The sequence below is a fragment of the Schistocerca americana genome, chromosome 3, assembly GCF_021461395.2.
Source record: "Schistocerca americana isolate TAMUIC-IGC-003095 chromosome 3, iqSchAmer2.1, whole genome shotgun sequence".
Classification (NCBI taxonomy): Eukaryota; Metazoa; Arthropoda; class Insecta; order Orthoptera; family Acrididae; genus Schistocerca; species Schistocerca americana.
The window spans coordinates 148684576-148696832 of NC_060121.1; the positions used below are offsets into that span (position 1 = coordinate 148684576).

At 36.9% G+C, this 12257-nt stretch overlaps 2 protein-coding genes across 2 annotated transcripts in view; one reads left to right on the forward strand and one right to left on the reverse strand.

The window, feature by feature from the left end:
- The window catches only part of LOC124605834 (26S proteasome regulatory subunit 8), a 37197-nt gene extending 36023 nt beyond the window's left edge, over positions 1 to 1174 (forward strand). The window contains exons 7-8 of the mRNA XM_047137765.1: positions 294 to 503; positions 587 to 1174. Of these exons, the coding sequence (XP_046993721.1) occupies positions 294 to 503; positions 587 to 727 (351 nt within the window). The 3' untranslated portion in view covers positions 728 to 1174. The remainder of the gene's footprint in view (positions 1 to 293; positions 504 to 586) is intronic.
- Positions 625 to 12257, reverse strand: part of LOC124605833 (DNA endonuclease RBBP8-like) — a 91892-nt gene continuing 80259 nt past the window's right edge. The window contains exons 6-8 of the mRNA XM_047137764.1: positions 1182 to 1293; positions 999 to 1104; positions 625 to 920 (exon numbers count right to left, since the gene is read on the reverse strand). Coding sequence (XP_046993720.1) covers positions 811 to 920; positions 999 to 1104; positions 1182 to 1293 — 328 coding nt within the window. The 3' untranslated portion in view covers positions 625 to 810. The remainder of the gene's footprint in view (positions 921 to 998; positions 1105 to 1181; positions 1294 to 12257) is intronic.

Consider the following 12257-nt stretch of genomic DNA (forward strand, 5'->3'; position numbering starts at 1 on the left):
TGGTGCAGACTTAACTATAGTTTTCAACATTCTTGTTTCTGTAAGTAGTTTTACATGAGATTCAGAACTTTCAATTATGACAGAGGTGGTACCAAGAAACGGATCACATGATTCAGGTAATAATTGCTTGGATTTTTTAGGCTTATGCCTTCTCAAATCCAATTTATATTTTTATCCTCAACAGAAAATGCTGTGCTGACTTTGGATACTCAGCCACAACTTCATTATTGACAGATCAGTATATTATACATAAGTACAGTAATGATATATAAAATCATTTTGGATTTCTTTAGGTCATAATGGCTACAAATAGAATTGATATTCTTGATCCTGCTCTCCTGCGTCCTGGACGTATTGACCGAAAGATTGAATTCCCTCCACCAAATGAGGAGGCACGCCTGGACATATTAAAAATTCATTCAAGAAAAATGAATCTCACTAGAGGTATTTATCTACGGAAAATTGCAGAGCTGATGCCTGGTGCTTCAGGAGCAGAAGTTAAGGTAATAATGTGTTTGTACACTCACATAAATTATTATTATGTTTGTGTGTGTAAGATTGTATATTTTCTCTCTTAATGTTTTAGGGTGTCTGTACAGAGGCAGGGATGTATGCTTTGAGGGAACGAAGAGTACATGTGACACAAGAAGATTTCGAAATGGCTGTGGCCAAAGTCATGCAGAAGGACTCTGAGAAGAACATGTCAATTAAGAAATTGTGGAAATAAAATATTTTTACTTTGGAAAAAAAGTCCTAAAAATATACAGCTGCATGTACATAATTTTTTTTTTTTACTAATTAATGAATTCTTCATTTGGTGCACTTTTTCCCTTTGGTTTTACTAATATTGCTTGCTTGAGTTACATCAAGCATTTTACTGCGGCACTGCTGTGTTGTAGGAAAGTCTGGATCCCAGAAACCTATAAAACAATAGTGTAGTTTAGTACAACTTTCATAAAATACTTCATTATGAATTTATTTAGGATTTCAACACGTACCTGGTGGTGTTTTAGCTCTTACAGGATATTTATCTCTGTGCCTTGAGCAATGATTCATGTGTTGTTTTTGTGCAGCTGCAGTGTCATCTTTCCCTGTTTCATAGTACTGAAATTTATGTTTAGTATGAAAAGATTGAATTTTACAACAAAATAAAAAAATCAAGGTTCAATAAATATTCATACCTTCTTACATATATCACATTCCCAGCCCTCTAGTGCCTGCCTCTGGTCCTTTTTCCTTACAGCTCCACGTCTATATTTGTAATCTGGGCTTGTACTTGTTTTTGTAGGTATTCTGTAACATACACAAACATAGAACAGACTTGGGTGCAAAACATGTAAAAAAAAAAAAAAAAAACAACCACCTCCTGTAGATCATTATCTAATCTTAAATAATACACTGCACGAAATAACCTGCACATAGCGGTTAATACACTATAATATTCTTATTGCTGTTGTTAAAAATGAAACAGAAGCAATTAAGCTATCCTAGCCTTGTCCATTGTAGCACAGCAAACAAGTGTGTGGACTTGTTTGCAATGAAGTGTCAGGTCCATTGTTGCTACATCAAAAAATACAGAAAAAATGATTTAAGTATATAAGTACAGAAATTCAATATTTGAAGCTGAAAAATTTGTGAGTCAGTTTGTGTCGCATGGGCAGCAAAGAATTAAGTACTTAACCTGGAGACAAATAGCTATTTTCAGCATGAATGTATGAAATAATCAAGTTGTACAAGAGCTGTTCATGTTATCTCTCCCCTCCTCCCCCCCCTTTTTTTCCATAATTTGTTGTATGATATCTCCCAAATAAGACTTTTGTTCCTTAATGTATATTTCATTTGTTAATGACTGAGACTACTTCTTCTGGTAAGTAACTCTTCAGGAGAATTTTTGGCAATATGAGTGAACAATGCTTGCACATTAGACTAGATATGGAAATGCAGGCTTCAACAAAGACACTCTTAAATTGCTTAAAAAAATCTGTCAAATGTTTTGTGAAATGATTTCTTGAAAAGTGAGGGGTTGCAGATTAGAACATGATTTAAAGGCACCGCAAATGTTCCTCTAGTTTATTTCTTACTTTGAGACAAGTCATTTCACAAAACTTTTGACTTTTCTCACCTTCAATTTTCATATTCTGTTCAGAAAGCATGATTTTACTGCCATGACATTTATTTTTCTTCTCAACATATCATACAATGTAACTTTAAATGTGCAAACCAACTAGGCCTTGATGATATAGAACTTTCTGGCAGTTCATTCACATAACTATCAGTTGTATGTGAAATTTTTCAGTTTTTCCTCAATTACAGTGATTACTTTAAAGGAATTTCTTTTTGCAACATTAGACCTCACTCAGGTCAATTTGATACTCCTTTTGTCCATGAAAATTTCTACACAAACCCATTACATAATTTTAGGGAGCCTTGATTTCGCTCCACTCGCAGTTGTCTTACATGGAGCCCTATGGACATCAGTGCCACTCCAAACATTTGACCAAGAAGAAATTACTGTATGGTCCACTTCTGGTTGTACAATATTTATTGCAATGTGACATCAGCTCATTTTGACTAGCATATCATTTTCAAGTTAGCATCTTGTAACATATTAAAGCATTCTCATCCTTTGCTGCAGTAACAAGTGACCTGATATTAGAAATTGTCCAGCAGTATTGACAATTTCAATGAATAAGTTGGAGGCTGATAAGTAAATAACATTAATTGGGAAAGGAGCAATGTCCTGGTAATATATCACTTAGAGCAAATCATACTAATTTAGTACAAAATGGGGATGGACGTAATGTTAAGAGTATTGGCACAAGTCCACCATTCCCATGTCTATGAGAGGCAGCTCACTGAATTTACGATAAAGGACAAAAGAAGTAACCTGGATTGGCCAGCTGCATTTCCATTTATACCGAAAACAAATACTATGCTATGGGGAATTCAGTGTGTTCTGGGACTGCAGACAACTTTAAATACACAAAAATGTAGCTCCTTCAATATTTTTTTTATGTTGGTTAAAACTTTGATTCCCTTCATAATAGACTTGTTAGAATCTCTTTCTGCTAATGAAAAACTATGGAAATAACAAACAGCATATTACACCACTTCGTCTTTTACATATTGCTACAGCACACTTGACAATTATTCAACTTTTAGAGCGTCATAATACGGATGGCACTTTCTGTTCACAAACGGTTTCAAATCCTGTCAACTGTAAAATATTTTACCCTCAAATTTCAGTGACTAAGTATACACATTCCATGCAAATAACTGTTCTCTTTGTTCTAGATGTGACTGCCTGCTTTCTTTTTGTCTTGTATAAATCATGCCTCTAATTGTTTGGGTACTTAAACATCATTTTGAGTTCACCCAGCTTTGATCATAGTTGTGTTCTTTCTCTAAACTTTTGGATCTCACAGTCTTCGACTATTGAATAGTGAAATAGGCTAGCGACTGTGTTCACTGTTTATGGTTACCGGGGCAATTGTCCAGTCTACAAACAGCTAGACACTGTACTGGTCACAGGCAGCTGCCTTGGGTGATAGCTGCAGCACCTTATGAGCTAATGCCACTGCTTGGGAATTGTGGAGCTGCTGTGCCTCCTGATGTACAAAACTAGCCTCACCTGAGAGAGAACAGGAAACAATGGTTGAGGATTAGATTTCTAGTCAGAGGGTGAATGTGATGTAGACACCGGCATACAGTTTCCTATTGCTGAAAGTGCTTCTAAGCCAATAAGTAGTGCAGGTCACCTCAACCGATTTTTAAAAAGAGATCCAATGCTGGCCTCTCAGGGTAGTAGCACTTAGGTTGGGAAGGAAGTCCAGTGTGGACTCTGAAAGCATTCCAGGGGTATCATCAAAGATGAGGTGGGGGCTCTGCTGGCAATTACAGAATGCCCTGCTGGCTGAAATGGTGAACGGTGTTAGCCTCACTCAGAGGGTTATAATACAGCTTGCAATTTGCAGACTCCTCCTGAGGACAGACTGGCCCTGTGGTGGGAATCATGGTGGATGGCCCAAACCAGATTGTCAGCAGCAGAGTTTTGTCTATCCTGGGCAGATATCTTGGCCTGGGTGAGGTCAAGCATGTACTATATTCCTGAAGCAGCTGCTCTGGTAGCAGAGTTTGCACATGAGTCTTTAGATTAGGAAGGCTGCTCCATATATGGCATCACTTCAGGCAGGGGGGTTACCTTCATAGTCTCGTATGTTATTGAATTTACCATATGTCAAAATTCAGGAGTATGTAAGAAACATGTCTTTTTTTGTTTTCGCACTGTGAACACCATTTTGAGGACGCAAATATTGGAAATTTTTGTAAAATGCTGTATTCTTGTAACTGTTCTAGACATTTTGTTAGAGTTTTTTATTTGAAAGATAACTGCTTTATGATTACAATGGTATCCTCCGTTTGAACGTATCTGTCAAAGTTCTTTTACTGTTGCCTTTTGAATTTTTTTATAACTTACAGAGAAGTTAGATTTTTTTTCTGTTTATCAGTTACCATGTAAGTACTATATTCTCTGTAAAGAAGAGCTTCCACTTTTAAGTTGGGCAGGTTTTATTTTAAAAAAATTCTTTTAACTTTCAAGGGTAATGTATATCTTCACTAAAGATGTTTCTTACTAGAGTCTTTGTTGTGGTTGTTCAATGCTAATTTGTTTACTGAAGAGGTTTCTAACAAATCTGAGACCATCCAGTGAGTTCTGTGTTATCATGAGGAATTTTCCAGTTGACACAGTTGCAGTGTGTTTTGTGAAAAGGACTGTTTGAAATGTCTTCTGACGGGCCACAGGAGAGTGAAGTGAGCTGACTATTTGCATCTCCATAAAAGAGTGATGTATAAGACAAACAAAAAAACCGACATTGTTCAAGTTGGGAATAAGTGTTCTCATTTGAAGACTCTGTTTCAAAGTGAAGATGTTTCCATTGACAACTTTCAGCGTTCTACCGTATTTACTCGAATCTAAGCCGCACTTTTTTTTCCGGTTTTTGTGATCCAAAAAACCGCCTGCGGCTTAGAATCGAGTGCAAAGCAAGCGGAAGTTCTTAAAAATGTCGGTGGGTGCCGCCACAACTTAGTTCTGCCGTCGAATATATGTAGTGCTACACAGGCATGCTTTGTAGGCACAAACATAAATACTGGCGCCAAAACCTCTGCGCCAGTAAAAAAAAAGGTGGAAGACAAGCTTTTTTCTTCCGCGCCGAGTTTCAACCACTGCATTTTCATACATTAGCCAACGAAGTAAATACAAATTCCGTATTTTTCATCTTTGAATGTAGCAGCATTTCAATGTACTACGAAAACCCAACTGGCAAGAATGTTTAGAATGTTTGTCAATATGGCCAACTCTACGTTCTGAACTTTTTCCTATTTTGGAGAAGAGATGGTTGCTAATAGGAACTTTTATAAATTGTGAATCACGTGCAGTATTCTCGACACCATACGAATAATACGAATATAAACATTTTGCCATGTATTGTTTCGTGTTTGCTGCTATCTCATTTAAATCCTGTCTGCGTAATAAACCACAAAACTAGAGTGAGACAACAGCAAACGCGGAAGAATATACATATCATGTTATGTTTATATTCGTATTATTCTTATGCTAAACAGTGATACAGTCAGAAATGAAGCAAGGCAATTGACTAGATTTTAAAATCTAAGATGACTCTAATTTCTGTGCAGAATGTAATGTACTAAAGAGGCACCTGCAAAGATTTTAAAACTGAGAAAAATTTTCGCTAAACTCTTGTTCAGAACATCTTCTATCATACGCAGTCTATTATTTGGTTCTTGTTGATCATTTCAGATCAAAGAAAAATAAGCAATCAATTCAAACCAGATGAAGCACGTGAAAAAGGAAGGGTACCCGTATAAATACGGACGGAGCGCCTGATGCATAGCAATGGCTACCTGGTAAAGCTTAACTGCTAAGCTTACGACTCGAACCAAACTACTGTAGCTGTATCGTCATTCATTCGACCTAAATTGTCTCATATTACAGTGGACCAACTTTGTTTCGATTTGGAGATGCGGCCTAAAACTTTTCCCTCCCCTTGAATTTCGAGTCTCAAATTTCAGGTGCGGCTTTTTTCCTTGATTTCGAGTCTCATTTTTCAGGTGCGGCTTAGATTCGAGTGCGGCTTAGACTCTAGTAAATATGGTAAATGTTTTGATAGAATAACAACAATGATAGTATCTGAACAAGGCGAAGCCTCCCATGGTGAAGATAATTCAGATTTTGCATCAACAAAGGAATTATTAAATACCCTAAATCAGTCAATTACACAGGTAAGTATTAGTCCTGTTCAGAAACCGTGGTCACTGAAGTCAAGTCATCAGCTCTATGTGTCAAGAAAGTGCAGAGAAATTACTGAAGGTATGGATGAATACACTACAGCAAAACTGACCACACTCCTCAAAGTAGAAATTCCATATTAAGAAGAAAATTAACCAAAGCACTCTTCCAGCTCTTGCCAGGAATTTTTCACAAATATCAATTCAGCTCTTGAACATTGTGCATCCTATAATGAAAAGGTGCAAGTCTTAACTATTATTCCAGAGACATTTTCAAAGAAAACAATTTTGAACAACGTTCTATCAGTATCAACGTACATGGTAAACAAATCAAGAAATGTGAGGTCTGTAAAAGGAGTCTTTGGAAGACCAGATCTCTATTGTGGTCATCCTAAAGAGGCAGCTCAAGTTCAAATAGTGCAGCCATTTTATCTGGATGATGAATGGGACTGTTCTTGCCAGAGAACCAACAAAAAAGGACACTATAACTGTAACAGTTGAAGGTCTAAAAGTTGTGAAAGTGAAGAGGTATAGAGATGTCTGTTTACGTGTGTACTGCGTGGTAACGTCTAAGAACTTACTGGAGCCCGTTTCAATTTTTACAGGTGTGATATATTTTCAAAACAATACCGCAAGTGTTGCAATTATGTGATGACACAGGGCATGACTCAGCACCTGTTTTGCTAGCAATGCACAAAATTCTTCAACTGCAAACAGGAGCAGAGAAGATCATCATTATTTCTGATGATGCTCCTAGTCATTTTAAAAATCGTTACCAGCTGTTTGAATTGAGTAAGTCGCTTGTGCTAACTGACTGGGTATACAGTGCTACTGGTCACGGGAAGTGGCCTTGTGATGGTGTAGGAGGTTTGTTGGAGCACTATGCTACAAAACATGATTTTTCCATACCAAATATAGCTGCAATTCAGAATGCTGAGGATTTTACGAGAGTTGTGAAATCTTACACATCCACAGCCCTCATTCTATTGTCCAAAGAGGAAATCTAAGAACTCTGTGAGCAGAAAAAAGAAGAATGGTCCAAACAAACTACTTCTGTGAAAGGAATTCAGAAGACACATTTTTGGACTCAAAGTGATGGAGGGACTCATATTGCATGCACTTTAAAGAGCAAGAAAGAAGAAATTTCGTTAGTTCAGCCAACAATTGTAACCCTTAAGTCTTTGGATCTTTCACATACATTTTGGATTCATTTAAAATGCTTGAAAAATGAATCTCTTACACATCTTTCAAAACTAAAATTATGTTGAATAATGCTAGGTTTTGATTTTTATGAGCCTGTTATGTGATAATGCGCAGTAATAAAACAGGTTTTATGTATGGCTAAAATTTGAATTGTTTATAAAACCTGTTTAACCTAAAAGTGGGGGCTCTCCTTTTCAGGGAATGTAGAACTATATGGTACTGATCAACAACAACAAAAATCCAAACAGCAACAGTAGAAGAACTTTGACAGATATGTCCAAATGGAGGATTTATTTGTAATCATAAAGCAATTATCTTTCAAATAAAGAAAAGCCAACAAAATATCTAGAACTGTTCCAGAGATACAGCATTTTATAATTTTTTCCAAAATTCGCATCTTCAAAATTGCATGCGCAGTGTCATTTTTGGAGGGTTGTATCTCAGAGAAGAAGATAAAAAAAATGTGTGTTCCTTACTTAGTCCTTCAATTCAACATATGCTAAATTCAATAACATCTGAGACTATGACGGTAAGATTTTTTCCTAACCTGCCTAAATTGATAAGGACTATGCCATATGCTATTGGCTCAAAATGGCTCTGAGCACTATGGGACTTAACTTCTGTGGTCATCAGTCCCCTAGAACTTAGAACTACTTAAACCTAACTAACCTAAGGACATCACACACATCCATGCCCGAGGCAGGATTCGAACCTGCGACCATAGCGGTCACGCGGTTCCAGACTGAAGCGCCTTTAACCGCACGGCCACACCGGCTGGCCATATGCTACTAACTGTAAGCTACACGCAGAGGACATGTAGTTGTTATAAAGGGGAATAGATAGCATTATAGGTCACAAAAAATCAAATCCAACATTAAAGTGGTATAGAATTGTTTAGGGTAAGCTCATGAGTGACAAAAACTGATCAGTAACAATGCACACAGAAGACTTTAACAGGGAATTGGTTGAAACCAGAAATACAAAAATCAGTAAAATATGGAAGTCAGAATGGAGTTTATACTGAAAGAGTAGACTGTGTAGCAATGACAATGATGTATTTATTGTTGTAAGCTAAAATATTATGTCCAAGGAGACCAATTTCGACAGAATATGATATAATCTGGGAGAAGATAGCACCAAAGGAGAGCTTAAAAGAAAGAGTTTACTTTTTCTATCATTCATCCACACGAATTACCAAAGTGGTAAAACACTTCGAAACAACTGTGGAAAAAATATCACACACATTCTTTGTGATAGTGATAGGGGAAGAGTTTGGTCTGTCACCTGTAGATTGGCAAACATGAATTTAAAATGGGAAGCTAAGAATCACATGACTGTGCTATACATATTATTTAATGCAGTTAGCGAGAGGTCACCAGCAGGGGAGTTTTATTGGATCAACTATCATCCAAAATGCCTTACATTTTGATCCAGTGAATGCAGATTGGAATCAAAGAACACATGCTTAGTATAGCATCTCACACAGACAAGGCATAGCATTCATGTGATCCAAGGCTGGAAAAAAAAAAAACGTAATAAATGAATTTCACTATAGCATCATTGGTCCCTGGTATTCAGTGAAAAGTTAAGTGAGGCATTAAGGTATTTATGTTTGACAAATGCTATACAAAACAATTAAAATTATCTGAGCAATCAGCAGGCTTCAGCTATGGAGAGAAGGCAGACGCTCTTAGCACAAATTCAGACATACTGTACGCCAAGTGCTAGATAAGTTGGTGCCATGGGATATAGTGAGGTATGGGAAAGAACCACAATGGTTCAGTAACAATAATAATATAAAGGCAAAATAAAATGCATAACAAAAATGAACAAAATCAAAACAAGTATGACGACAGTTGTACATGAAGCATCCAATGAATTCGAAAGTAAGATCTTACTTGCTGAGTTATCAAAAAAGAGAAGTGAAACAATTTGGTCTTATAGTCACTGAAAGAGTCCTCTCTCAAAATGATCATGTGGCACCAATACGGAAGATGACAGAATTAAAGTAGAAATACTAAATTCTGTCTTCCAAAATTGTTGCACCAAAGATCACAACACTTGTATGTTCAAACATTCCTTAGATGAAAAAATGACAGATATAAGTTATATGCACAATTTAAAAAAAATGTTGAAGTTGCTATTAGAGGAAAAGCTACAGCCCCTGATGGGCTACCACTTCGATTCTAAATTGAATATGCAGATGAACTGTTCTTTAAAAAAACATGCAACTTGACTAGAAAATAACAAAGGTCATTACAATCAATATAAAGGGTCGCAGGACAGATGCACAGAAATGTAAACTGATATAGATTTCTTGAAGAGAAGACATAATGTGATCATATTTCTAAAGACAAAATATCTCTCGCATAGAGAAAACGGCTTCTAAATGCACCAGTTGTCTAGAAAACAGTTTGATGTCTTCTTTCATGAGTATCAGAGAGACTTTCATACAGTTAAGCAATCTCACCCAGGACACTCAATATATGCATATGGAATATCCAGGAAGATATGCTTTTGCACTGGAGACTTACTTAATAACATACAAAATTTAGATTATTAATTTTTAAGCGGAACTATAATCACAAGTGAAGGTAGGTCTACTGTACCTCATGTTGATGTGATACGGTGCAAAAGGTGTTCCAGTACTGAATGGCACTATCCAACTACCATCATTAAAGTGGCCCTTTGCCAATATTATTTATTCTAATTCAAGTTCAAATAGGATGGACAGGTCAACAGAGAATTTCCAAAACCTTGTTCCTACTTTGGTACGAAGAGCCATAGGAAATGAAAATTATTTACTTGAACGTGGTATGTTATACTATAAAATATTGATTATTAATTCATTTGCAGTCTTTTTTCACCATATTTTGTTGCCACTAATAGACTACATAAACTTACGCATTTGCAACTTGTAGATAATATAGCTTGGGAGTAATATTGAGCACAATAACACACTCTCTACCTCCTGCTGTTGCTACTAGTTTTGAAAGTAGAAAAAACAGCAGCTTCTTCATAACATGTGTTGCTTCTTTCTCTGGGATATGAAAGATGTATTAAACTTCTTTGCAATTTCCTTCCTTGAATGTGATGCAAAATATCAAAATAAATCATTCAAAATTTCTTTCTCTCAGTGCAGCTTTTCTCTGATTCATTTCACCAGTGCTTACACAGGTAGAGCATTGCCTTTAATGACACAAATTATATTTCAACATAAACTGAAGAACTTGTTCCTCTGCAATAATGTCTTAGCACTTTAGGGGTAAGTTACCAAGTCAGTTTAAAACAGAGCCCAGTTTCAATAACTTTTTTCTTCGGGATGTTCTTATACCATCTCAGGTTCGTGCATATAACATTATAATGGGTCAATGTAGGTGCCTTATTGATGCTGCAGCATACAGAATGAAGCAACCACCCAGGAAAACATTCAAGTCTCCTACCTAATAATTCAACCAATTGACAGAAGTTTAAAATACACTCATGCTAGTCCTTTGCTTGAACTATGGGCAGCCCTTCTGTCAGAATATAAAATGCAGTCAGTTACAAGGAGCAGGAAGCCATGTGCTTAACATTAGAACTGTCAAAGCTGTTATAATAACTGTTTAAAAAAAATTCTGTCTATGACAATATTTTTTGTTCATCAACTTTGAAATACTGTTACTAATTTATTTTCAAAACAGACTCCACAGCATAAATCACAGATCTGTAGTTACGCTCATTGCTTTTATTCCTCACTGTATACCTAGAAATTCGGTTGTGGTCTTTTGTCCACTTACCATTTCTTTGCTCAGTTATGCTGCACATGACAGTGACATGCCATACTTAAAAGTGCTTTGTCATGATACAGATATTCAAAATAACTCACAAATTGTCAGACAAGGAAGCAGTATGTATAGTATCTATAGCAAGTTTCAGTAGTGAAACTGAACGACAAGTAAGAACTAGTTTTGATTAATGTATTCAAGACAGTGCTGAATCAAGTGAAAGTAGTTGTGATGTGACCAGACAAGTTACTCTACTGATTATTACACCAGTAGACAAACTCCTCTGTCAAAACCATGAATCACTCGTGGACAGATAGAAAAGAATGGTGAATGCACTTGGATGGCCACAAGAGAAAAATATTTTATGCTAAACAGCAGAGACAAACCAATTGTGAAATTCGCAGCAATGCTACTTCTGTTGGCTGTTTGTAGATTACTTAATGCTAAAATATAAACAGTTGCCCACAAAGGCGGAAGCCTATAGTTGGTGCATCTCTCTTTGTGATCTGGACGTATTCATTGCAATTCTCTGTGTCCATGGCTTATTTTGCGTCAGTGAAATCTGCAATCATACTAATGTAAAAGGCTGTGCAGTGCAGGCATGTGTTGTTTCACATGTGGCCCTGCCTTGAATTGTGTATGTTTTACCAGTGGTGGGGCTGGTAAAACACACACAATTCAAGGCAGGGCCACATGTGAAACAACACATGTCATTTATCAGCTGACACGCCTGCACTGCACAGCCTTTTACATCGGTATGGCGACAACTAAACTGGCTGAGCGCAGGAATGGGCACAGACGATCTGTCTGCCTAGATGTCCAATACCCAGTAGCAGAGCATGCCCTCCAGCATAATTCTAAGGACCTAGGAACCTGCTACACTGTACGTGCCATTTGGCTCTCCCACCCAACACCAGTCCCTCGGAACTGCGGAGATGGGAACTTGCACTCCAATACATCCTTTCATCCCACCATCCC